This window comes from Struthio camelus, chromosome 14 (genome assembly GCF_040807025.1).
Source record: "Struthio camelus isolate bStrCam1 chromosome 14, bStrCam1.hap1, whole genome shotgun sequence".
Lineage (NCBI taxonomy): Eukaryota > Metazoa > Chordata > Aves > Struthioniformes > Struthionidae > Struthio > Struthio camelus.
Genome location: NC_090955.1, coordinates 9,312,794 through 9,339,989, shown reverse-complemented (window position 1 = coordinate 9,339,989; position 27,196 = coordinate 9,312,794). Strand labels below are relative to the sequence as shown.

The following is a 27,196-nucleotide window of genomic DNA, read 5'->3' as shown; positions in this document are numbered from 1 at the left end:
CTGGTCAAGCTGTGTTGCTGTCTGAGATCTGCACCCTCAGAAGGAGCTAGTGCTGCCTGCAATTACACCCACTTGGAGAGTGCAGACCTGAGCAGGCCTTATCCAGGAAGGGTGGTTGCCAGTCAGTGCAAGATTAAGAGCTGTAGAATAAAACGTGTCTACAGTGATGCTGCTGTAGGATGCCATTTATGCTTAGCTGAAAAAAAGAGACTGTTGCAGTCCTTCTTGTTAGCTAGTAATTTCTCTTCAAAGAAAATAGATGCAGACAGCATGGTGCAGGGATTTGGGAGCGAGAAAGCCAATGCTGCTGGGTATAGAAAACAGAATCAATCCCGTGCTGCTGAGGAGCAAAATGAGAACAGAAGGAGAACAGAAAAGGTACCTGTGCCTGGGGATGTATTTGTAGATGTATTTCAGAGATTTGTGTCATTGTGACCTGATATTGCAAGGCCATGGTTTCTGGCATGAGGGATTTCCGGGTGAAGGATGTCACGCTGCAGACAGATCTCTGCCAACACACACTGGGCTGGGGGTTAGGGTTGAAGTTAAAGCAGTTGAGTGGCCCTGAATAGGGAGCTTGCTGTGCTGGTGCCCTGTTTTCATTTACTGTTGGCCACAGCATTGGCTTCTCTTCCTGGGTAGGTGGGCCTGTGTAATTGCCTTTAAGCAGCAGTGTGAAAAATCCCTTTTGTTTTGGTGAGCTGGTGTCTGCCCTCCCCTACTCCTCTTTTTCCATATGTGCACCCTGCAGTGGATTCCTGGCCACAAGAAGCCGCAAAACAGTCAAATGCTGGAGCCGAGCAAAGTACTCGAAACTCGCCTTGGCATATCTGGAAGGCATTCAGCCTTGTCCCAGGGAGGGTAGCTCACACAGTAAGGTGGGAAGCTGTAGAAGGAGGATTCCTTGATAGTGTTGATGGCCTCTGTGGGAAAATTGTGGTTAGAGGGAGTTTCTGCACATCGCACAGCAGACTGCAAATGGTAATGACATCTGTGTGCTGCCAGCATGCCTTAGTCAAGCCGTTGGCTTAGGATGCAGAATTTTTCATGGGGAAGGGGTAGATTTCTGCCACCTTGCATCAAGTGTCGTGAAGTTACATGGGGATGTGGATGCCATTCTCACTGTTTGGTACTTGACATGTTGTGGTTGCATCTTGACTTGTCCTGAGTTAGTACAAGGATGTCTCTTCTACTGAAGAGGGTGTGATCAGTATCCCCTAGATCCTGGCTTGTGCTTCTTACCATTTCTTTCTCTATCTTCTCCTCTCTGTCTGTGGTGATTTCTGTTCCCTTGGGTGCCATCAGTCAAAGTGCAGAAGAGCGACCATCACCACTGCTGGGACCCCTGTGTCAACTACTGTCACACCCACCACCCTGGCCACTGCAAGACACCCACTTGGAACCAGACGTCCAGCCAGGATTACTGCAAATGTAACGCCCGCACGTGGCATCGCCCCGTCCCTGCATGTTCGTTTCTGTCGTGCCCCTCCGTCCCTCAGTAACCTGACCTGTAGCGCCAGCTCTGTAGCCAGGAGTGTCCCTCATTTCTTCTCCCATGACCTGAGTCTGTTTCCAAAGACCCAGTGCTGAGGTAATTTATACAAAATCAGTAGATGCAGCTCAGCCCACGTGGAGCTAGTAACTGCAGTTATAGCGGTGTGCTGAGCGACCCCCTGCCCATCCCCAACCCCACAGCCGTATGCCCAGTTAACGTGGGCAAGGGCAAAAATGAGTTGCTGTATGACAAAGAGGGCAGCTCTGTTAAACTGGTGATTTGTCAGGGAACAGGGACGTGGTACACCAATGCAGCCAGCACAGCACTGGTGCCATACGACATGTTAGGAGCAGGACTTTGCTCCAACAGGGTCTGCTTCCCCCTCGGGCCATTTCTGTAGCACCCCAGGAACCCTGCCCCTCTCCCAGTTCTGCATGGTGCAGAAGTTTTCCTGAGACCACTGCTGCCTACTTCAAAATCTGTTTGTAAACCCACCTCTTCCAGGAACCAGACTCTATTCAACCTCATCCAGCTGAATTTAATCTTCCTTTGGGCACTCAGGTTTCTTATCTTAGGGCAGTAACGTAGGAAGCAAACATAAGATTGCATATTGGTAAGCAGACAGAGGAGTGCAGTTGCCCAGTGGTTCAAGTCCAAGCTGTGGTTTCCCTATATTTAATCTTCATTAGTGCCATCATGTTAATCTTCTGTTGGCTGCTCTGCGCTTCTGATACGTTTCTCACCTGCATGCTTCTGTTGTAGACAGAACTCCAGAACTGGAGACAGACTCCAATAATTGGAGTCACTGTTGTTTCTTTAGTCTGTACACCCCACAGAGCAAGGTCCACCTTGGATCCAAGCCCCCACCTTCACAGCCGCTCTTACCACTCATCTCTTTTATAGACCTTCAAGCCCAGGACAAGGGTTCACCTCAACTTGAGCCCTAGAGTTAGGAAGGAAGGGCTAGTCTGAACCCATTAGATGCCCAGACATCTTAGTGTGAGCCTGAGCAGATAGGTTGGACACAGAGAGGGCTGGGGACGTGCAGCATCATCCACCAGTTGTGCTTGGCTCTTCCTGAGAACAGTACAGGTGCTTTGAACCCTGTTTCACCACCTGCCAGGCAGATGGAAAGCCTGCAAGTTGTGCAGCTTGGCATGCTTGAAACTTCTCTTTCTATGGCCATGCAGACATAGCCAGTGTCTGGCTAGGCAAGGGCAGTTCCCATCAGGAAGCCACGTCCCAATTCTAATTGTCTGAGTCCAATTCCGTCTGGCAAATTGATTTTTTTCGATAACTGTTTCTCTGATGTAGAGTCTGTTTCCCTGTGGCACTGCTGTGTTTTTCTTTGTATGTCCTGTAACGTGCTCTCCGTTTTCCCAGCTCTGGTTGCTGCCAACTTCTCCTCTCCCACCATGAACACGCAAGGCTTCCCCTGCCAGAACTCGAACACGCTACCTCGCAGCTCCCATCCCATGAGCCCCCGCACCACCATGATGAGGAGGAGACAGAAGAAGAAGGAGCACAAGAGTTCATGTAAGAGTGGCAACGGGCTGAGGCCTGGTTGGAAGGGGTGCAAGTGCTTGCCTCGCTGTCCTTATTGCCCTTGCTAACAGGGTGCCCAGAGTGCCAGGATAGGACTGTTCATCCCAGTACTATCGGTGCCTCCCTCTTCTTTCACTGCCCCACTGCAGCCAGGCCACAGTCTGTGACCAAACACATTATGTTGACTCAGTGCCTTGATGCCAATACAGTCTCTTCCCTATGCATGTGCTCTCCAAGACAAAGGAACGTGCGACAGGTTTAGCTTTTCTCCCTTTCATTTTTCTTTCTTTGCTGCCTTCCTCCTTGACCTTCTTTCCGCAGCAGTATCAGTCTTCCCCATCCCTCCTCTCTGCATGTGTGGGCCTCGTTCTTCCTGAGCCCTGCAAGTCCATCTCTACCTCCCTCTTCTGCACAGCAAGTGCTGGCACTGCCACCTTGCCTCCTGCTCATGTCCCCTCCAAGGAGCCTTGGCCACCCCTAGAAACGCATGTGGCCACCCCATGAGGCCCATGGCGACCCTGACCTTCTGCCTCTTTCCTCCTTTCAGTGTCACTGGCCTCTAGCACAGTGGGTCCTGGCGGGCAGATTGTCCACACGGAAACGACAGAGGTGGTTCTCAGGGGAGACCCTTTGAATGGCTTTGGACTTCAGCTCCAGGGAGGCATCTTTGCTACTGAAACCCTGTCTTCCCCACCTCTCATCCGTTTTATTGAGCCCGACAGCCCGGCAGAGAGGTTAGAGACCTTGCCCTTGGATGCTGATGGTGCTGCTGATGAACATTTCATGGTTTGGTTTGTTTTCTCTCCTCAGAGGCTCATTTAGATATTTACTATCATCCTTGTAATATCTCCCATTCTTCACTGGGCATGGTTTACTGTCACTGCCATTTCTGCACTCGTCGGCTGACCACGGCCTCCCTCGTATCCCAGGTGAACGTCTTGGCGCCAGGCTATGGCTGTTCTGGGAGGAGGAGGAAGGGAGCATGTGTCTGTGTGAGAGAGAGAGAGAGAGAGAGCGAGCCATTCCCATTGTTTTTTCTTTGAAAGATAAAGCTTTTGTCTGGATGCAGAATGGGGAAAAACCTAAACGTGTTGGCCCAGGAAAGTGTCTTCTGCCCATTGTCGTTGCAGTAGAGCCAGCTATATAAGTGGGCCTGAAAGCCAGAGTCTCAAAACCCAGAAGATGATGCTGGTGGTTCAGAGCAGGGAGGTGTTGCATTTAAGCACTCCTGCGTTCAGCTCGGCAACCCCTGGGCAAAAAGCAAACGGAGGAGCAGTACTAACGGCTGCAGCGGTCTGCATTGACCGTCCGGGGGAGAGAGCCAGCATGCAATGTGCTGGCTTCTTGGTTCACAAGTGCTGAACACTCCTCTCGGCTCTTTGTGCCTCTTGTCTTCTTACCTGTTTAAAAAGACACCTTAACCGTTAGCCGAGTTGGATGTGTCTGGTAACCCCTGGATGTAATGTAATCAGGGTAATGTAGCGTAGCGTTATCTCAGCTAGCTGCAAAGCTAATTTGGGTTCTGGGAGCAAGCACTTCTCTGCCAGCTGCCCAGCCTCAGCTCAGGAGCTCCGGCTGCTGTGGCTAAGCTCCTTCCTACACCTTTGCTAGCTGCATTTGATGTCTGCTTGAGTGTCTCTGTGCTACAGTGCAGATGCCCTCTAACAGATTTAGTACTGAGCAGAGGAGAACCCAGTACAGCTTTAGCTCTTGTTAGGTAAAAAGGAGAGCTGGTTTCTTTAGGCAGATGAAATAGTGAGGGGTAAGAGAGCCCTTTTCATGCTGAGTTCCTGCTGAATGAGCCACAGCAGCTCCAAAGCCTGCTGCTGGCGCTAATGCCCCCAGGCAGGTTTCCTTTTCCACCTGTGATTTACCCTGATGATCTGTCTTACGTCATGGTGTCTGAGGTGCAACGAAGTGACCGTGCGCGGCAGCTGCTCAGACCTTCCTTGGAAGGAGACATCTCTGTGGGCCTTGTCAGCCTGCTCATGGTCTGGCATCTCCAAGCTGGACCAGGAAAATAAAACATGGACCAAACCCGCCAGGGAATCAGGGCAGTGTTTTCATATGACAGGGAAAGCACCTGCAAAGGAAAACGCCAGTCTTTGCTGCACGGTCTCTCTGTGCGGTAGCGTCTCTGGGTGGCAGATGCTGCAGCAGGGAGAGTGCGAGTGTGAGGCAGGCAGGGAGGACAGGCGCAAGGGACTGGCACAGCAAAAAATGTTGTCCTGTGATGCAGGTTAAGAGGGATTTCAAAAAGCTTTTGAGCCTTTTTTTCTGTTTCCATACAGGGCTGAAAATTGGAAGTGATGTTTTTTGTTTTTTTGTTTTTTTTTTAATCCCCTATTACCAGGGTGAATTTGGCTCACATTGCAAAGCACCAAACCCCTTTTATAAATCAGGCAGCAACAAAGCCTGCTGTCCCAGGGGAGAGGGGAGATGTGCTGCAATCCACCTGGCTTTTCTTTATCCTCTTGCCAAGCCTGGAGCAGAAGCAAAGCCCCACGCTGCGGTGTTGCTTGGCTCCAACCTGTCACACGCTGCGCTCCCTCTTGGCTGCTCACCCAGCAGGATTCATGCTCTCCTTGCTGCCTTATTCTGCTTTCTGGTGGCAGGGAACGTTTGCAGCGTGGATTTGATTTGAGGATTAAAAGCTCTGCAGTGTGTTTCTCCCTTTCCTAGACCGCGCTCCTCTTCCTAGCTGGCAGTAAAACACTCGCTTTGCTCCCAGTCTTGAAGTGACAAATGCAGTGGGTTTGGAATGAGGTGGAAAAGGCAGTTTTAAGTTTTCATTTTGCTTTTTATTTCTTGCTGTCATGCAGAGCTTGTTTGCTCTGTCCTTGCTAGGTACCTTATTCCCTATCCTTGGCAGGTTTTGCTGTAACTGCAGCTCAAGACATCAGAGCCATTTTTTTCAGGTGCTCAGCTGAGGCTGGGCTACGCTCTTTCTTGCGCTGCAGACATTGCCCTTCGCAAAAGCGGATGAGCAGCGGGGTAGAGGGATTGGGCTCACCAGCCTGCATCTGTCCTGCACGTTCCTGCACTCTTATGCGAGGCCTGAGAATCTAAATTTGCAGTTGCACAGGGCGCAGTCCACAATTGCTTTGTCGGTCTGTCTTGCCCTGGAGGAGCTGTCTCTTGCGTGTCTAACAATTGAAGAGGTACCAGGTCCCAATGAATTTGAAGAGTGGTTCTCTCAGTAAAGAACAGGTACTAACAGGAGGCAATAGAGTGAAAATAATGTCAATTCCCCCATGCAGTGTCATAGCAATCTCCAATTGCCAAGTGTCGTGTGGGATGGGGCTGCTCCAGGCCTTGCTGCATCTCTTGCAAAGCAGTCTCCTCTCCACCCCTGGCTCAGGGCTGCCGCACAAGAGGCGATCTCTGGCTGGGGAAGTGCCCAGTGCACCACGTGCCTGCTGTGTCTTGAGCGGCCAAAGCCCAAGAGGAGGGGAGGGGGCAGATGCCTACCTGCTCTGAGCACTTGTGCTACAGGTCAGTGCTTCATGCTCCACGGCAGCATCACTGATTCCTGGAGCTGCACTAATTTCCAGTTATTGCAGGGAGGAGATTGGCATCACCTTCTTTTTGAGGAAGCTGCATTGTCTCACATTTAGTATCTGCTACAGGTTAGCTTGCGACAGGCAGTCTTGGACGAAAGCTCTCACTTACCTGACTTGTGATTTGTTTTACAGCCAGTAGCTTCTAATAGACCTCCCTCCCCATCCTGTACTTTGTTCACTGAGCGCAAGCCTTTGGGCTCAAAATGAGACAGTGATTCAGCCCCTGTTATCAGCAGGGAGGGTGAAACGAGATGCCTGATGTCCCCTCTTAGCTGCCTTGCAACATGCAGCTTTTCCATAATTTTGTGTCTGTGCTCCCTGAGCTGTCATTGACAGTAGTGGGAGAGTATCTTGCTTCTCTGTCCAGGTATCTACAGTTGATGCTTTCTGCTGCGTTACATGGTTTTTAGCTCTGCTCAGAAAGAGTTGTTTGATCATTGTGTTTCTGGCTTTTTGGTATGAAGAGTTTGCAAGAGAAAGGTTGGGCAGCTGGATAAAGATGTCAGCAAAGCTCTGAGCTTTTTAGGATGTGACCTACCCACAGAAGTACACATGCAGATGTGCTCACACACACAGATGTGCAAACATCTGACCTGTGCATGCTAACTTGGGGGCATGCCAGGGCACAATGCATCAGTTTCTACAGCCAGTGGTGTGGTCACAGTCACAGCTGCTGCCCCGCATCTGGAGTGACCAGGCAGATGTTTTATGACACCTAAGTGAGATCTTCAGCACGTATGTAGCCCAAGGTTTGTACTTGCACCTCTCCATGTCTAGCAAGACACCTTAGCTGCTCCACTGCCTTCTTTGAGCCCAAGGAATGTATGACAACAAAACGCAGATCTCTGAATCCCGGGGAGACCTCCCAGTCCTGAACTCCAACACATCTATAGGGCTAGCTTTCACTCCAGGAGATGCTTGTGTTCTTGTTCTTTCTGATTTTAAAGCACTTGTCCTCCAGTAGTTTGAGTGCTTTATGAGCTCTGATGTTAGACTGCACATCTGAGCTGCATGTCCCATGCTGTCTCTTTGGGGAAGTCACCTGAAAGGTTTGTGTAGGATCCTATAGCAGAGCCAAAGAAATGACACCAGGAACCCTGGCTCTCAGGACACTGCTCTCAACACAAGGGCACGATGTCCATGAAATTATTCTGAGGAGTGAACAAGGTGCGTCAGGTTTCCTGACCCTCACTGAGGGAGCCAGGCAGATGTGGCTTCGCTCCACAGACTTTTGTAACCCTGCAAGACCAAGGTTTAAGCAACCATGATTGACTGAGGCTAATTCAAAAAGAAATAAAATACTTTTGACCTAACAGAACTATTAGCTGTAAAATACCCTGAAAAATCTACCTTAAGTGAAGGAACACAAGGAACTGTTGTTCTGTGAGAAAGCAGCTCTGGAGGGGAAGGTGGCAGCGGTTTGCTTTGATGCTGTGTAAAAGTAACCTGTGATCTCCCAGCCCCTGAGGCCAAAACAATGGTGTCAAAATAGGTCGAGTCCTTGTGTGACCTTGAAATGATAAAGTAATGTTTGTGCCTTGCAGACATTGGTCCCTCCTTTCTGAAAGGGGTGTCATGGCTGGAGCAAGAGAGGTCTGGTGCTGGAAGAGACATCTCTGTTATACTCCTCAAGGTCTTCGTGTTTATAAGCTGGAACTTCCAAACGTATATATGTGGCTGTATATCCACAAGTCCAGTAAAGGACTGTAATTAAACTTCATGTAATTGACCACATTTATTCGCAAGAGCGACTTCAGTTATACTTCATGGAGTTGTCTGTCCTAATCTAAGTCTCCTTGAACAAACAATTCTGAATTTACATCTCGTGAAATAGCCAGCAGTTTTCCATGGATGGCATGAACTCAGGCAGCAACATAAATATATTGCAAGTTTAATTCCTCCCTACCAGTAAAATAACCTCTGTGGGCTGTCTCCAAACTGGCTCATATCTCGGTGTTTGATGGGCCACAGACAAAAACTGTTGTACTTGTGCATTTTTCTTGAATTTGGTTGTGTGTTTTCTCTTGATAACCTGGCCTTTCATTTATATCCTGTTACTTGGAGGTGAATAATGCACCCGCTATCCATTGCCTTTGATGTTATCTTTATGTGGCCAGAAGCCATGGTACCATGTTTTCTTACAATTGAATCCTGTGTGAGTGATGAAGAGTGGCTGGAATGATTGCTTAAAAAACAAAACAAAACAAAACAAAACCTTGTCTTCCATGAAATGTCAGTGGAAGCTGACTTCTAAAAGAGGGCACGCAAAGGAAGCGCTTGATCATTACATAGAAGCAAAATAAAGGTTCTTCAGAAAAGGCTCAATGCCTTCTAGGAAACCTTTGCAGTAAAATGACTCCAAATGTAGAGCTGGACCTTATGCTTCTTCCCCTATCTCTGCACCTATTTTGGAGACCAGTGTGTAGCTTACATTAATGGTTGATGAGTAAAGGTTTTGCAAACTGTACTCAAATGAATGGCCTTATCGACAGGTGATGAGTGGAAAATTCAAAAGACAATTATAGCTAACAACTGATGGAGAGTGTGGCAGAGAAGGAAGAAGATGAGCAACCCATTGCCCCGTGGCCAGTCATCAGCCCGCTCAGATTAGCTGTGGAAAGTAATGTGGAGGATTGTCTTGCTAGTTTTAAGTTTTACAGTAGGTTTAAAAAAAAAAAAAAAAAAGGAGAGGCTGGTTAGTGAAAATAGCGGCTCATGTGTGAAAAAAATCTGCTTATAAATGCAGAGGAGTCTCAAGACACAAACTGTGCTGTAGCTGTTCGTTTCCAACGTTGCCTTGCAATCAGTGTTTTTCTTCCAAAGTGAAAAAAATTGCTGATTAGTGCTCTTGGAGAGCAAGGGTCTAAACCAAAAAGCCCGAAGTGCCAGTTGCAGTTATATTGGCTGGCTATCGCATCAGAATAATATTGGCCTTTCAAGGCAGTTAAACAGTATCAATGTACATTTGGCTTCCAGAAATGCAATTACAAGGGATAAATGATTATCCAATTTGCTGAAACATTTCAGTCAGTTCATTGGATTGCAGCTTCAGTATTAGCCATGCATTAAGCAGAAGACCCTGTGCAATTTTCAGTGCCATTAGTTTGGGTTCCAGCGGGCTCAGGCACACAGGAGGAGCTGTGTACCATTAGATAGGTTAGCAGGGCACAGGCCCTTGCGTTTATCACTTTCATTTCATGGCCATGGGGTTGACTTTTAGAAGAAGGGAGAGTTTGTTTTATTTTCCTGGAAGTTGCATGGGATATGACAGAAAATGATTGTTTAGGTGCCGAGTACATCTGAACTTGAAGCAAAGCACATGGCTTTACTGTCTTGCAGACTTTCACAGGCTCTTTGCACTGGGACAGACATTGCAGAATTGTCTCTTTGGGGCCACTTCGGTCAGGATTTGTCACCACTCTGTGCGTCTTGTAATGGATTTGCCTGACAAAAGTTACTCATGGTTGGCTGTGGGATTGTTTCTTTCCTCCTTTCCTCTCTTTCTTCCTTATCCCCTTTCCCTCTTTTTCCAATCTGGACTGCAGATGTGGGCTGCTACAAGTAGGAGACAGAGTCCTTTCTATCAGCGGCATTGCAACTGAAGACGGGACCATGGAGGAAGCCAACCAGCTTTTGCGTGATGCTGCACTCACTAACAAAGTGGTGCTTGAAATTGAATTTGATGTTGCAGGTAAGTTGCCAAAGGATTTGCTACTCCTCACTACTGGCAGACAGTCTCAGTGCTTTTCTTCACCCATAGGAGGGCATGTGTGCACGCAAGTACCTGAGGTCTTTGATAGATCTTGAAGGAGGGATGGGAAGACCATTTCCATTCCTTCTTGTTCTCCGATGTGCACCGAGATGGCAGTTCCTTCCTTTAGTGCTTTTATAAATCCCTTGTTACCTATCACCACATGCCTGAAGTAAGCCTATTGAGTAGGTGAAGAAGCCACCTGCTCTTCAAATATTTTTTCATTAATAAAAATAATACTTGTATTAATTTATGACCTTGAAACAAGGACGGGGCTAAAGCTACTGGCAGATGCTAAAGTGCAGCTTTGTAAAAATTTTCCTTCTATGTTGATAGTGCTACCTCGAAATACACTATGAGGTGAGCACTTCGCTTGAAGTTCAGAGCACGCGTTTTTAATAAGAATTCAAGTTTTAACCTGAAGTCCACAGGGCCTCAGATAACAACCTTGTTTGAACCAATAAGGCAAAGTTTTATGGGCTTGTTTTTCTTGGTTCCAAAGAAACTATCCATGCAACTGAAAACTCTCTCTTTTCTCATATTTTCTTTTTGCCTATTTTTGTTTTTACAGAGTCTGTCATACCCAGCAGTGGTACTTTCCATGTTAAGTTGCCCAAGAAAAGAGGTGTGGAACTTGGAATTACAATCAGCTGTAAGTATTGCTTAGACTTTTGCTATTGGTTGCAAGAGCTACTGGCGTCAACCCTAGCTCGTCAGAAGGGCCCAGTGGAGAGAGAAAAGATGATGTGGGGTTTCCCAGTAGCGCTCACAATGCTTTGATTTATTCCAACCTAAATTAGATGATTGGTTCCTGCCTCTAAGAGCTGGCAGCTGAAGAGAAAGCAGCCACCAGAAGGGTAGGGGAAAAGCATGCATCTCCAACTTAACAGCTGGCGTGTTCCACAGATAGTTTTATTAGTAATACTGTTTTTATTTCCTTCCTCACACTATACTGTATTCCTTTAAAAAGGAATTGTTTGGCTCAGGTGGGACTCATGCAGGTGAAGAAGGCAGCCAGGAAGAGAAGGTGGAGGGAGGAGAGCAAGCGAAATGTGGCGTCCAGCTGGGAACCTGCCGCTCACGCCAAGAGAGGGGAAAATGCCGAGAGCAGGAAGAGGCAGATGGTCCTCTGAGGGATGGGGAGAATTTAGGAACAAGGGGAGGCTGGGTAGGGTTTTCCACAACTGAGAAAGCCATTGCATTGACTAAACGGAGGGGAAGACCCCTTTCTAGCCGTGGAGGGGAAGACCTGCCTGCCAGGACTTGGTGGGCACCCAGAGAATGAGGCATAAACCTTTCCCTTTCTGTTCTGTCTTCCTCACGTCCCTCTTGTTTAATTATCTTGGTTTCTATTTTGATGCATATTTTTCATGTAAAGACCTTTTGGCCTTTTTGTAGAGGGCACTGTATCGAGATGGTATAGGCATATCCATCCCTAAGATCTGGCCAGTTTTGGGTCTTGCTACACCTTGCATCTGTGAACCTTTCCTTTATGGCAAATGCAATCTGGTCTCACATCACTCATCCCTCTTTCACTGCTGAATAAACCAAGTTGCATTATCTCTGATTTGCCATGCTCAAAGGCAGCTACCGCATCTCAGCTGAAACAAAGTGACCTGTGAAACTACAGTAATGGGATCTTACGTCTGAGCCCTTAGGGGAATGGACTCAGCTTTGTCTGGGGAATAGAGTCACTAAGGACACTTTAAAACTGCGTTTCATTAACATAGATAAGGTATTTGTAATTACCTCTTGGTTTTTACAGCATTAGTCAGTGAGTTAAGTGGAGATATTTTTGTCCTAGTAGGGTCATTCTCAGGAATGATACTGATGTTGATAGGGAGGTGACACTGCACCTTGTATTCTTTCTTCTCCCTCTCTTCCCAGCTTCCCATATTTGTGCTACAAGAGTACTCCTAAGAAATAGCAACACAATATTTAACATTTGGCTTAGTAGCAATTACTGTTTGAAGATATCAAAGTGCTTTCTGAAAGTGATAGAGTATTAGTAAAGGCATTTCACTAGCAGGCAAGCAGGGGCATAGAGAAAGAGCCAGGCAGAGCTCACCTTGGGTCCCCCAGCCTAGTGCCCTGCTCCCAGTGTTAGCATTAAAATCTCAGAGAGAAACCTAGGGTGCCGAATTTGATAGCAAACTCCTGCTGGCTTAAGCGTGGCTGGGATTTCACTGCATTTAAGCTTCAAAGCTTAGCCTTGGTCTGGGGCTGGGGAGGAAAATGAACGTGAAAGTTACCAGCAAGAGTGCCAGATTTCATTTTTGGAGTCGCTCTTAAATGGGATCTGCTTCGGAGGTGCATTTACACTTCAAATGTATTTTTGTGCTGAAAATGTTTTCATTTGAATTTTGTTTAAAAAATTAATTTCACACACTTTTTTGAAATCACTGCTGAGTAAAAAGTGAATGAACTGACCACTAGTTTTAAAGTGGTTAGATAACCATTATCGACTGCAAAGCAATATTTTAACAGTACGCTAGATTTGGTCTTTTTGATTGCTGAACATATTTGCAGGACATTGTTTAAGCAATGCATCTGCATGAACTTAAAATATACTTCAGTCCTTTGCTGAATCAAGGCCAAAATTGCAACAAAAGACTAGATTTTTGGCTACTTATTGAACAGCCATCCAGAAAACATGATGGCAAGTATGAAATGCTAATTGAATCCTGATTCTGTCTTCATATATTAGTCCATATAAGCTATTTGCACGTGACTCCCAGTCAGTCACGTTCTGTCACTCTGCATCTGACCAAGCAGATAAATACACCAGTCTCAAACATTAACACCAAAACAAGCAGCCTTACAGTAAGTCCCCCCTGCAGAGACGTGATGTGCATGCAGGAGTGTGATGCAAGCAGCACGAAAAAAGAGATAAAAATAACTCTTCTCTGTCCTGTTCAGTTCCTCCCAGTTCTGCTGATCTAGATCTTGAAATAACCTGTAGAGCCTTCCTCCTGGCAAGGAAAGGAATATAAGTCGAGTTTAGGATAGAGGACTTGGCTAATTGGCCTAATTGGCTTTAGATTCCTGTTTTCCCCACTGTATCACGGGGACGTGTTGAATAGACGACAACCCGGCAGGATCGGTACAAGCGTCCCTGCGCTGCAGCTGCCACAGAATTGGGTTTGTTTTAGAACTTTGTGGTACGGCTACACTGGAGACAAATTGCTTCCTTTGAGTTTCACCTCTTGGCTTCAACGGGCTCAACTGTAGTTGATTCCTCTGTCTAGGAAGGTTTATGCTGCCTTCTTACACAGGCAAAAAGCGTTGCGACCTCATCTGAGAAGCGTTATGGAAATAAAGGCGATTGAGCTTGCCTTGTGCTGCGGCTCTTAGAGCTGATCGGGAGGGATGTACTGAAAGATGCATGTCATGGAGCTGTCTGCAGAAGGGACCATAAATCTGCTGGACACCCTCATGAAAGGACTGAAAATCTGAGTGATTTTTGTGCGAGGAAGGCAGGCACTGCTGGTTGTGGTGTAACATACAGCGTGGGTCTGCGCTTGCTTCTGGTTGTAGGTGGGTGTTTGTGGTCGGCGTGCACAGTCTATGTGCCCAGAGATGTGTTTCTTCCCCGTACCCAAAGAGAGCGTAGCAAAGGGATGCAGCAAGTTAGAAAGCGTGCTGCAGACGTTTGCTGAGAGCACTATTTCCCCTTTCATCCTCCAAAGGATAAATAGGAAATCCAAGGATTCAGTCTCCCATTGATTTTGCTTTGTATTTCTACGGCGCCTCAGGCCTTTCAGACTCCTGCTTTTGCTGAATGAAGATTAGCAAAGCAAAGTGACAGGGCCACCTTGTGCGCACCGGTTTCTTGCGCTTTGTCCAGGGCAGAAGGGACAAGAAGCCAGTAAAACCGATCTCCTCTCCTCAGTACTCGAGTGCCTTGGTTCTGCCACAGGGAGACGGCTGCGTTTGCTTTGAGAGCAACTGCTCGTGTTGAAAACGGTGGTGCGCGCTCGCTTCTGTCGCTGCCGGCTGTGCGGAGGTGAGAGGGCTGGGGAGCGCCCTGGTTTGCAGAGGCCTCTGAGATGCTCTGACTCGCGTGCGTGCAAGGTGCAAGGTGAGGTTTTTGGCACAGTAACATGAAGATTTGGCTCCTGTTAGCCTGCGCTGTTCGTCTCCATTAGGAGAACGCATGCCACAAGTCTTGTCTTTGTGGTTACATTCAGTTCGAATGCTATACTTACGCCTTTGTAGACTTTCTGTAAATCTCCAGCAGCAAGAAGCTAATGGTCATATTTTCTTAGATGTTCAATACTTGACCTCTTAAAGCAAGATATGGATTTGTTATTAGCCTCTGGAGAATGAGAGTTGATTACATGAAAGATTCTTCTTCTATTTTCCTTTTCTTGTCTATCTCAAATACCCTCTCCAAGGGCTGTTTGGGAGATTCACTCCAGAGTACAAGTATGTTGTTGTTGCTGTTTAAGCAGCTATTCATATTATCTCTCATTTGAGCTGTGCATTAATTCTTTATATAGCAAGTTTGTAGAATTACCCTTACATGTCTTAAAAATCAATTCCTGTGCCCTTGGTGTGAAGTATGGCAGATAAGGAGTAGCTATTATAACCACCTGTGGGCGATAAAAACAGAATTCGGATACATAGATAACTTTGATTAAGTCGCTTAAGGAGTGAAATCATTGTCCTAGCAAGAAGATGGATCTGTGAGCCAACCGAATCTAGCTTGTGGGCGCTACGTTAACCTGGGAGCTGCTGCCGGCTGGCAGGGCTAGCCTGCAGGCTGCAGTGTGCCCGGCTCCGCTCCTCTTTTACCCTCTCACCGACTTGCAGCTTCAGGTGAGATTTGCAACTATTTTCCTAGGATGCTTTTACAGAAGTGAGATACTCTCTCCTGCTTTTGCTACCTGGAGATTTGGAAAGGAAATAGATCTACAGTGGTGTAAATATCCTGCTTGCTGCAAACACTGATAATTTATGCACCTGCTGCTAAAACTAATGAATGACACAGGGAAAAGTTGAGTAGAGGGGATTTGATTTTCATTGCTGCTTTATTGTAATTGAGTCAGATTGGTTTTTATTCCTTTCCCATTGCTTAGCTATCCTGAAATTATTGAGTTTCTAATTTTGTTTTTTCCCCCCCTTTATAAATCTTTGCTTTCATAAATGTATTCTTATGGCGTTATTACAATTTGTTTAATTATACATTGGCAGAACGCTGCTTTGGTTTGATCAATAATGGAGGACATTTATAACTGGTAGAAGCGTTGAGGCCTTGAGTTATGGGCTGGTGCTCCTTGGAGGGGAATAATTTACCAATACGAGTCATTATGCATTCTATTAAAAACACAGAATGGACATGTGTTTTCTGGCCTTGTGATCCATCATAGAGTAAATGCCAAGCGAGCCAGAATCCCAGCAGAGGTGGCGAGAGACTGAAAGCAATTTATAAAAAGTAAATAACAGTATTGATCAATTTGCCTTTTTATCGCTGCCTTGTCACCACAGCGAAACAGTGTTTTCATTTGGAGTTTCTCCCCCACCCCGTGCTTCTAGCTTCACCAACTGTTGATTTATGAAGCTTTCTCCTAGTCCCTGGAGCAGATTTGAACTATCTTCTGTGCTGCTAAACCTGCTAGAAATAGGAATCCGTGTGAAAAAGGAACCACTTCTACTAAAAGTGATTTGCCCTGGCAGACGTAGGGCAAACCCGAGGGCTGGCAGAGGGGACCAGCGTGGGTTTCTGCGTGCCAGCTTCTGCCCGCGTGCTTCGATTCCTCTCTTGCCCGGACTGCCTTTGCTGCTGTCTCCAGTTTACAGATGGGAAGGCAAGTGCTGGCGGCGAGGCTGGGAGCTGGTACCGTGTCTTCCCAGAGTAAATGGAATTACCAGGCTCAATGTCCTTTGAACAGAAATAACCACATCGGTAGCAGAGATGAATGGATAAAGATGCTTTACTCATTTAAACAAGTGTCTTAACTCCAAAGATAAAATAATAGCATTGTTCAAAGGGTTTTTTGTTTGTTTGTTTGTTTTTAATTGTGGATAAGTTGGAAATGATTTGTCCAAAATGCCACCAGGGATCTATGTATCGAACTCCTCTGCTACTAGACTGAGTCACTAGTTTGGGGAAACTGGTGCAGCTTTCTCGCGTGTGGACAAGGCAGCTGTTGCACACAGGCACGCTGCCACCCGGCTTGAACCAGCTGGGATAGTTCAAAAGGCAAATCTCGATGCTGCCGGAGCAGGAGAAGGCAGCCTGGTCACAGCTAAAGATGAGCCAAGTCCTTGCTGAGGGACAGAAAACATAGTGATCCCGGCTAGATGCTCACTTGAGAGACTAGGAAGGGCTTTGGGATGCCAAAGGCAAATTAGAGGCGTTAATAACTACTGTTTTTTAAACTGAATAGCAAGTCGCTATTCAGTGCTTTGAGATTTCATTATCTTAACTTTGAATCTTATGCCTCTTGAGACAGAATGATTATTCCTTAATTCTAACTTACCTTTCAGCTTTGTAGGTACTGACTAATACGGATGTTTTTATAAAGCCTTTCAATTTTATACTAAGTGATTATTTAAAAATGGAGGGCTGCCAGTTTATTAAAGGGCAGTTTGGATACCCTTTTACTGATAGGGAAAGCAGTATGCTGTTATACGTTGCTGTATTACATTTAACTAAAATATCATGAAGTCTGTTTGGAAAGTATGGTTTTAAGGAAAAAAAATTTTTTTTTTAATTTGCTTTGTTCTTAAGGGATAAAGCACTGTGTTTTTCACGTTCCCTTCTGCTATGGGCAGAGTGGTGGCACGTTCAATGCTGTGCCCTGTTGCTGAGTTGCAGAAGGATGGGGTCTAGCCCTCCGCTCCGAGACTGACCGTGGCCGTGCTCCCAAGTGTCGCAGCGTTCGTGAGGCAGATGTCGTGTAAAACACCATTTCTGCAGAGCTCAAGGCACGTTGTTGCCTTTGCTCCTTTTTTCCCTCCTCTTTGCTCCTTTGCATATTTGCAGTCTCTGGACCCGTTTTGCCCGCCACGGCTGGGCCTGGTTTGGAGGTTGCCATCTCTGACCCACTGTCTGGGCTGCAGAGTTGCTCTCTAACCCACTTTGTCACACCAGCTCTAGTTTGAAATGAATAAACACAGTGTGCAGCGAAAAGCAGTTGAGCTAACCTGGATGGTTTTGACAGAACGAGGCTAGGGAGCGACTGTACACACAGCTACGCTGGGCTGGGCCCCATGGGGAGAAGGTGGAGGAGGTCTGCTAGCAGGATCTCCACCACAGCCACTCGGCCGCAGCTCCGCACGCCTCTCTTGTCAGGGAAGACACGTCTCATGTTCAAGGAGACATGGGAAAAACTGGGCTGAGTTGGACTGTCAGACAGCAGCCCGTGCTTGATGTGGAGTGAAGCTGTGTAGCAGTGGTAGATACAGAGCAGCACGACTCCGTTTCCCTGTGCCAGCATCCAGCAGCCTGTAGCTAGCTTGTGGTGTTCTGGTTCTCCTGGTGATCTGAGGGATCTGAGACACCTGCTGATGTTTTTGCATTGGTTTTAGCACGTAAGCCTCTGTCCGTAGTCAGTCATTCCCTCCTGCTGCTCAGCTCTCCTCGGCTCACGTTGGTGTATCTGCTGACTGGTCTGTGCCATGGATAGGTTTAGCATAGGCACAAGCCCTTAGTAAAGCTGCACAACCCCTCCACTTCTCTTTGACCCATAGCCACAAGGTGGACATGAGTTTCCAGACAAAAACTGCGTGGCACCAGTGGGGCTTCAGAGAGACAGGGGCAAAATAATTCTTCCAGGCTCTGTATTGTTCAATAGTTGCATTGCCATGACTGTCATAAAATCAGTCACGGTCTGCTGTTTGCTGTCTGACCTGACTTTTATACTCAACCCTATTACAACTGAGATTGGCTATCTTTTTGCACTGTTCAGTACAGAAGGTTTAGTTATAGCAGGCAGAGAGTAGGTGACTGGCAAAGCACGTATGGTTTTAAAATCTCATAAGTGCATGTAACCAACAGAAAAAGCCAGAACAGAGATGTTAGTAAGAGGAAGTGTTTATTCCTTCGTTGTCTGACTTTTTGGGGCATTCTCTGACTCCTTTTCAGGCGGGTGGATTTCTGTGTGATTGATGCCGTGTACCTCCCAGATATTAATATCTGACCTGCACCGGATGTGTTCAGACACTTGCGAGTTTGTTCCTTCCCACGTGGTTTTTGCTGAGAAGCACCGTCAGCTTTAAGCCAGACAATGCAACTCCCGTAGCGAGGCAGGGAGGACTGACGTGGGGCAACAGGGATGCTCTCGGCGCATGTTTGGCATGTGGATGGCAGAGAGGACAGGAAGGGGTCGAGACATAAATCTCTCTTGGGCTTCTCAAGAGAGCAGCAGGTCTTACAGACAAATTTTAAAATGCAAATACTCCCGGAGATGCATGCTCAGATCTCTCATGGGCTGAAAAGATTATCAGGCTGGGAGAGATGAGGAGAGCAGGGCTGGAAACCATTCCTCCGACCTCCTGCCCTGAGAGCAGGCCCGATGCTGTGATTTATGTGGTTGCATGGCAGTGGCCTGGGGAGCTGAACCAACAGGGAAAAGCCCTTTTGAAATTTTTGGGGGGGTTATTTTCTACCTGGAAATTTTCTGAAGCTGCTTTACACCAAGACCATGGAGATGCTTATGTTAGCCCAGCACTGAGAGCAGGTGTTCCCTCAGCAGCAGTACCGTGGGATGGCTGAGTATTACCGTCTATGGTAATAGTCTACTCACTCTCTGCCTCTAGTTAGAGATGTGAGAAGAAGGCTTTTTAGCAGTGCTGGGATCAGGGAATCTTGCCTCTTGTTGTTGGGCTCCATGTGGCCTCTCCTTGCTCAGGAGGAAACCAAAGGAAACCAATACCTATCTACTGGGATTTGTTTTTTCCCTCCCTGGTGTGGCTTCCAGGGAAGCCACATTTCAAGTGTGAAGCATTGTTTTGCCAAAGGAACATAAATTTCCTTTCCTTTAATTCTTTCTCCCCATTGACTGTCCCCCTTCTAGATTACAGACCCAACACTGAGTTTCTTATCAATCTGTCTCTTTTGCAGCAGCAAGCAGAAAGCCAGGGGAGCCTTTGATTATCTCTGACATCAAGAAGGGGAGCGTCGCACATAGGTGAGTGCATTGGGTTTCTGTCTGCCAAACCCAATGCAAAATACCCAACCCAGTAATAAGGGTAGAAAGAAGTCCAAGCAGCAGCGCTTGGGTCTGAATTTTGCCAGTAGCTAAGGAAATGTTGGCCCTAGAGGTTTGTCTTCAAGCACAGTAGGGTTTGCGATAAAAGCTGTCCTCATTGAGGTAAGCGAAGCTGAGCGAAGCGAAGCTGAATGGAGAGCGTGGCCGGGGCACTGATTCAGAGGTGCTGCTCCTATAGGAAAGGGGTGTTTATCCCACTCATCAGTTTATTTAAGAGCATGGCGAAGGCCTTCCCACCTACATGCTATAGGGTGCTGCAGCCCATCAGGTAGTTTGCTGCGTCTCAGCTCCTCGCTGGGTGAACCGCGTGAACTGTGGGCACTGGTAGAGAACTGTGCAAATAACTTGGCTGTTATTGACTGTTCCTCTGACCCCAATGCCCTGGAAGCAAGGCTTTTGGAACAGTTTAGTGCTGCTGGAGGGCTGCTTGTGCAGGAGCTTGCAGAAAAGGTAGAATATCTGTCAGGGGCCCTTCTTGAGCATTATAGGTTACCCAGCCTGTATATCCAAATAGGTAATCTTTCTGCCTCATTCTGGCTCGGCGCATGCTCTACACAAACATCCTTCCTTTAAGTTATAATTGCCCCAGACTTAGTGATTGTTTCCCAGAAAAGATCCAAGAGAGTGAAAAGCTAATATTGTCATCTCCCCTGCAGGACTGAATGCATCACAAGATCTGAAAGGCAAATACAAATGTACTTTTAGTTTTCTTTTCCTCTCCTCACAGAACTGGCACCTTGGAGCCGGGAGACAAGCTGTTAGCCATTGATAACATCCGACTCGACAATTGCTCCATGGAGGATGCTGTGCAGATTTTAAGGCAGTGTGAAGACCTGGTCAAATTGAAGATTAGGAAGGATGAAGATAACTCTGGTATAGAAGTCCTGATGCAAACTGGTGCCTGTCCACTTTAATGACATTTCCCAATAGGTAGTGCAAACCAACAAAGATAAGGGCTGCAGCCTGTCTGGTCAACACTTTCCAATTGATTGTAGTCTATTTTTGTTATTCTGTGCTTAAATGGAGCCTGGAAGGTTAAAATCCTATTCTGTCTGAGCACAGCCAAAGACTGCAGGCTTTTACTTCTAAATGCTACAAGTCTTTCCTATGACCTATTTCATATGTCAATTTAAAAAAATTCAGCATTCCTGTTTTCTCTTGCAGATGAGCAGGAGACAACCGGTGCCATTATCTACACAGTGGAGCTGAAGCGGTATGGTGGTCCCTTAGGAATAACCATCTCCGGGACAGAGGAACCTTTTGATCCTATCGTCATTTCGGGCTTGACTAAGCGTGGGCTGGCAGAAAGGTGAGGTTTGGGAGGGCAGAAGAATATATTGGTGTGGGAAAGGATCTTGAAGTTTGCAAAGCTTCCTGTGCTTTCATGGGCTCTTCGTAGGCATTTTAGCCAGTTAGTCTGTTAAAAAGAGAAGGTGCTGTAAAGGTACAAGCGTTGTTGCAAAGAGGCAGCCCTGCAGGTGAGGGATGTGCAGACCCACACGTAGGACGTGTCGGGTGGCTGGGGCTATATGTCATTAGGGTAAGGCCCAATGGTGAGAGCGACTCAAAGCAGGGTGCTTCTGGAAGGGTCAGATCCAGGTTGAATGCAACATCCAGGAAAATGTGTTCATCCGCCCCCTCTTGCACTGAGATACTTCCTAGTCCCTAATTTCCCCCACCGCATCTCTGGTGGGGTGAGTGCCCAGCCTGCCCACAAAACCCCTGCCAGCTTCCTGGCTGGGGCTGCTGTATTGATGGACTACGGCTCATGGCCATGACAGCAGTGGGTCCTGCTTGAACCACACATCCCAGGGGACTGCCATCCTGTCCTTGCTCGTTGCTCAGTCTGTTGCATTTGGAAATATCTTGGTGCAGGGCTGGCATGCACCAGAGCAGCAGGCATTTATATTGCATAAAGGTAGGTGCAGGTTTACCTTCAGCAGCTAGGGAGGTTGAGTCTGTGCGTGTTCACGTGTCTGATTATATGTGCATGTGTGGGATTTAAAGGAGCAGGACAGTGCTGAGAATGTAAGGTGGAACAGAGCCATGTGCTGTATCTTAATTTGTCCATATCATAGCTGTGACTTGTAAATAGATCTTTTCAGCAGCCCTGAGTCATTCTTCTCATAGGGGTGAATTACTCTCTGATGCTTGATGGGCAGAACGGCAGAAAAAACCTCTGAGCAAATAGTTATAAAGTGCTAGGCCTTGGGTAGGTTTAACTTCAGGTCCGGCCCTTGGGTTCTTCCTGGTTCTAGGCCAGCCTCCCTCTGAGCTGAGCTGTAAAACAAACCAGTGCAGCGTTCTGCATTCGGTTCCTTGGCTCTTAGCGCCTGCAGTGCTGCACGTTTCCATTACTTTCTTTTGGTACTGAAAGCAGAACGTCAGTGTATCCTGAGAAGTAAGGAAGAGGGATGGACTCGGTCATGAGTGGTTCTTCTCTCTGGGGATTTTGTATCACTGCCCACTCCTATAGATTCAGTCATTGTTCCTGGAAAATAACAGCTAGGTCCATAAAATATCCCAGACTGTTCTGTATAGCAGTTCTGCACTGTGCCTGCAGCCCAGCATGGGAGAGGTTAAAGACAGGAAGCCCAAATGCTGTGAGGCATCAGAAGACAGTCTCGTTCCCTTGTTGCTCTCTGGTCCCTTTGCAACGCTGCTGGCTGTGCTTCCTTTGAACTCGGATGCACGTCAGTGCCTGTTCCTTGGAGAAACGTAGTGCAGGCAAGTGCTGCGGTACTCTTGAATTTTGATCAGTAACGGGCATGCAGTAAGAAATAAAAAGCCTTTTGAGAAGAGCAACGGGATCGTTTAGCATGTTCACCGTAACAGTCTAACAAATAAGTGGTGCCTGTCCAGCGGAGCAGCGTGAGGACGGAGCGTCATGGGGAGGTCTCTGGGTAACCTTGACTCCCTGCAGGGAGAAGGAGAGCTGCGGTGAAGCCTGCCTGTGGGAAAGGTTGCATATCTTTCTACTGAGATGATGCATATTTTTCTCCTTGGGAGTAGCAGTAAGCAGTGGCTTCCCTTGACCTTGTGAAAGCAAGAGATGTCCTTTTCCTGCCATCGCATACCCTTTCCTATGCCACAGGCACCCTTAGCCAGGCTCTGAGGGTGTCACCAGTTTCTCCAGGCTGGAGTTTAAATCTGAACCTGTGCTTGGCTTTTGCTGGAGCAAAGTGCGTGTTTGGGCAGCCGTGGCGTGGGGCAGACCGGGTCCAGGCATCTGCTGGTGGGGGCACTCTGCCTGCGCTCATGCAGGGGTGGGTGAAGGTCTGCACTGTGGCTCATGCTGCTCTCCCGGTAACAGGGAAGTCAGGGTGTCTTCCAGGACCTGTCCCATGTCTGTCACAGCGGATGACAGACTGTTGACGTCGAAAAGGCTCCAGATTCAAATGACTTGGGTTTTATCTTGACCTTGAGCGTTTTTCTTCCTGTACGTGTCTGATCCTACAGAAAGCTCCAGAGGTGGCTCAGGACAATGGGGTTACTGTCAATTGATGGTTCTCTCCCACTGTTAGCCACTCTGTCACCCCTTCTGCGGTGCCTAGGGCTGACCTTAGCCTGGGCCCTGGGACTTGTTTTTCTTCTTCCCTAAACACATATGCTCAGGATAGGGACCAATACAGTTTCATTCTGGTCGAGGTTTAATTGTTCTCAAAGAGCAATTTTGGGCTATCGCTGATGTGTTGAACTGTCTTTAAGGGTTTGACCAGCCTCATCTAATAGCCCCGGTGGTCCCAGGACGGGTTTGTAGCTGTAATCCACTTGTGCCCACCTGCATTAGCAAGGGGAGCTGGGATGCTCCCAGCACCCATGCAGTGAGCAAGCCTGTGCTGCGTGGGGGGCCACCTCTCCTCCAACCTGTCTGCAGAGTGGCTGGCGCGGTGGCCTATGTGCGCCTCACAGCTTACCCCATGCTCGATTCTGCTATTGCACAAAGGTCCTTAGACTGGTTGGTGAATTAAGGATTACCTGTGGTGAACAGAGAGGTGCAAGGGTTGATACAGAAGAAGCACCTATTTCTGGCTAACTCCAGCTCGGCTTCTGTCTGTTTGTCTGCAGAGGGGTGCCTGGGAGACCGAGAGGGAGGCATCCCTTGATGGGATTGGATTTTGATTTTCTCCCTTGAAGAAAAAACCTGGCTGGATGTGACCTTTCTTTTTCATTGTTTTAGTATTTTCTCCTGTCGAGGGAGCTTCACAGTTTCTGCACAATGGTTGTGTCATTCAGATGGAGATGGTCAGGCTGGTGTTGAGGATAAGGGAGATGCCTTCCAATGAAAGGTCAGTTACTGGTTTCATTGCCATCAGAGAAGGCCCTTAAATGCTAAACCACAGCAGTGAGCAAAGGATCACCTTTAGTATTCCGGCAGTTAAGATTAATTTTTTTCAATTGTGTAGATGAAACTTCTAAGACAAATACTCTGGTTCTGACTCGATCTATAATTTATTTGAACTACGCAGATTTTCCCCAAGGGCTTTTTCAGTGTGGTTTGGGTGGGACAAGATGGACATCTAGCGGCCGGTTGGAGACCGTCATGACATGCTGTCTAGACATCTCAAACAGCTCTGCCTGCTGTTTGGCGACATTTCCTAATTTGATTTACTTATGGTGGATGTTTCACAGCGGCACGTTTGTAATCTTTCTTTTGTCCTTCCTGAAATAGTTCCATAATTTGGGGAAAGATAAGTAGCTGTTTTGCCTGCAAGAGCATATGAAATCCCCTTCCTGCAGGAGCAGCGATCCAGTTTTCTTTCCTAATGGACTAAATATAACCTTGGAGAGAGGCACGCTGCCATGGACAAAAAGAGATGACATTCCAGTTTTATGGCTCCTCCTGACTCAATCATCTGAGGTTCCTGTTAACTAAATGTTGTAGCACTGCTGGAGAAAGGGAGAACCGTTGCCCTCGCTTGTTATCGTTAGGGAGCTGTAGCGTCAGTGCGGTGAGCACAGTTCGGCAAACAGCAAGTGCTAAGTCCTTTGGAGCTGCCGGGGCTGGTGATGGATATGTTCTGCACTACCCTCTGTTACGGGAGCTGCTAGCCAGCACAGCAAAGCCTTGGCAGAGGTAAAGTGAGTCTGCGCCGGTGGGTAGACCCAGAAGGGAAGGATGGAGGAGTAGAGTGAGAATTGGTATGATTTGTTAATTCATTCCTAGCTATTCCTGAAGCCTGAGGATTTATTTATCAGAGAGCAGAGGTTAGCACTGGAAAACAGCTGTGCAGCAAAATGCAGTAACCTCTTCGAGTGCTGTCGTCCTGACTGAGAAAATCACAGTGGTTTAGCTGCATAGGGGTAGACTTTAAACATATCATGAACTGATTTGCAACTGGCTCAGCTTGCAGCTTGCACATGCAATCTCTGTGTCAGACTGGATTTGTTTATGGATTTCTAGGTTTATCCCTCATTTCTTTCCATTAATATGAAACATGCCCTTCAGCTCCCTGTGTGAAGAGACCTGTAGACATCACACACTGGGAATGCTTGTCCTTTTAGCATATAAGCCCCTTTGGCGTTGAAGAGTTCTGAATTTAACTGAATGTAAATTGATCTAAAGTCCGAGTTCCCAAGGGGCCTGGGAACCGAGATGTGCCTATGTTCATGCACATGTGTGTAGGTATATATACTGGTGAAAGACTGGAGGAAAACCACATTCCTGGTAGTGGTGATGAATAAGGGAATCACTGGTAGACAGTCTACCGAGAGGAAAGCGAGACAAGCTCTCAACTCTGTTTTAAAGTACCAAGAGTTAATTCTGGTACTGCTTGAAGCAACAACTTAATGGCCTGTCTTGCTAAGGCAGATTGCCTCCCAACATTTCTAACAGCATCTTTCCTCTCTAGAACTGGAGCCATCCATGTCGGTGACCGGATATTAGCTATTAATAACGTGAGCCTCAAGGGCAAGCCGCTGAGTGAAGCCATTCACCTACTCCAAATGGCGGGAGAGACGGTAACGCTGAAGATCAAGAAACAGACTGAAAGTGAGTTCAGGAGCCTGGCTGGGGTGGGAGGACACAAGTGTACCCCAACCGGGACCCCAGGCGATGAAGTAGGTAGTGCTGTGGGTTTCCCCATGTGCATCGGTATGCGGGGACCTGGCTGGCTATTGGTGGCAGGGGAGACAAGACAGTGTGGTCAGGGCAGGGAGGAGAGGCTGAGGACAGAGGGGAAAGAAGGGCATTTTTTGGCTAACCCATAGACTCTGTGGTACTGGGAAGAGATTAGGCAGCAGGTTATTGACTATAACACTTTGTTTTCAGAATGGCACCTTGTGCTGTTGGCTTCCCAGTTCTTCCTCTCTATGTGAGTGTTTGACGCTGAAGGGAAGCAGAAGATGCTTTTAAAAGTAGAAGAGTCGGATTTTTTTAAATACAAGCCCTCTAAATGAGCAAGGGGACTCTGAGCGGATGGAATCCATGGGAAAAAACGACCTTAACTTTTGAAAGCAATTGGCAATAGATCTTTAATGCCCCCTTTCTAGCTCGTGATCCTGAGATCATCTTTCAAAGCAACCCACTTTCATTCTAGAATCCCCCTTCCCCTTTCCCCATCAGGCTCCCTGCGGCTTTGAAATCGTCCCACTTGACACAGTACCAAAGGAGCAGGAGCAGATCTAGAACTGCGGACCATTTCTTTTGGAACAGAGGGAGGATGGGAGACACCAGGGAAAGCGCAAACATTTTTCCCCAGACTGCCTCTGCAAAGTCACAGCCAAACATGCTTTTTCATCCATTTCAGAAAATAACTAGTGAGTTCTGGCTTCATTTCTGTCTCTCCCCACACCTAGCATTTTCTGTCTTTTTTGTGCCATGCTTCAGCAGCCTCTAGATCTAGCTTGACCTACCCAAGCAGTGGGTACAGCAGTACCCACAATGCTGCAGGAACTGGAAGGCATCAAGTGATAAAGCTCTTCCAAACTCACTTGGCCTATGGGACTTCTGTCCTGCATCTGGAGAAATGGCATTGCTCTCTTGTGTTGCAATTCTTATTTGTAAATCTCAAAGCACTTTACAAATCTGTGGCATTGCAGCTATTTTAGAAATGGAGGAAAGCTAGCCAGGGCACAGTGACTTAGCAAAGTGGAGGTAGAACTGGGGGAATTGATCCCTCTTCAAGAAATCCCAGTCTTATTCCTGGAAGCCAAGCTTCTTGATCCTTGGTCTGAAATAATCATTTTTCCCTGCTGATGCTTAGCATTGTCTGAGCCACTCACTGAAATAATGGACGTGCAAGTGCCAGTTGGAGTCTTGTTAATCATTCTAAGAGTGAATCAGGTGTAATTGAAATTTCAAGGTAATATTGTGTTAATTGTTCTCGATTCAATTCAAAGGTAAGCAGTCCTTTGAATGCTTGGAAAATGGAGACATTCAGGACACTGGCCTTTGTTTCGTAAAATAATCTGTCCTCATTGACAAATGCAGACTTTCAGAAGGCTCTTTATTCCAGCTAACGCTCCACAAAGGCCCGGGATGGGAGATCCAGGGTGTGAGTGGCTAACGGGGTATTTTATCAATGAAGACTTTAAAATATTCAGTACAACGACATGCTTGTGTTGAGAAACCTTCTTTGTATAGCTTTGCTTGAAAGAGAATTTGATACAATGGTTATAGGAG

The 27,196-nt window shown here is 47.1% G+C and overlaps 1 protein-coding gene across 10 annotated transcripts in view; it reads left to right on the top strand.

Annotated features, from left to right (window-relative positions):
• Positions 1-27,196, top strand: part of GRIP2 (glutamate receptor interacting protein 2) — a 306,845-nt gene that overhangs the window by 260,903 nt on the left and 18,746 nt on the right. For 9 of the 10 annotated variants that reach the window (XR_693324.2, XM_068907123.1, XM_068907122.1 and 6 more), the window contains exons 10-18: positions 1,306-1,431; positions 2,879-3,031; positions 3,588-3,774; positions 10,149-10,294; positions 10,926-11,006; positions 19,425-19,491; positions 20,300-20,445; positions 20,737-20,881; positions 25,425-25,564. Coding sequence is in view for 9 of the 10 variants with exons in the window: in XM_068907123.1 (XP_068763224.1) it covers positions 1,306-1,431; positions 2,879-3,031; positions 3,588-3,774; positions 10,149-10,294; positions 10,926-11,006; positions 19,425-19,491; positions 20,300-20,445; positions 20,737-20,881; positions 25,425-25,564 (1,191 nt within the window). In the remaining variant the exon portion in view is untranslated. The remainder of the gene's footprint in view (positions 1-1,305; positions 1,432-2,878; positions 3,032-3,587; positions 3,775-10,148; positions 10,295-10,925; positions 11,007-19,424; positions 19,492-20,299; positions 20,446-20,736; positions 20,882-25,424; positions 25,565-27,196) is intronic. The other variant, XM_009669297.2, reaches the window with a different exon arrangement.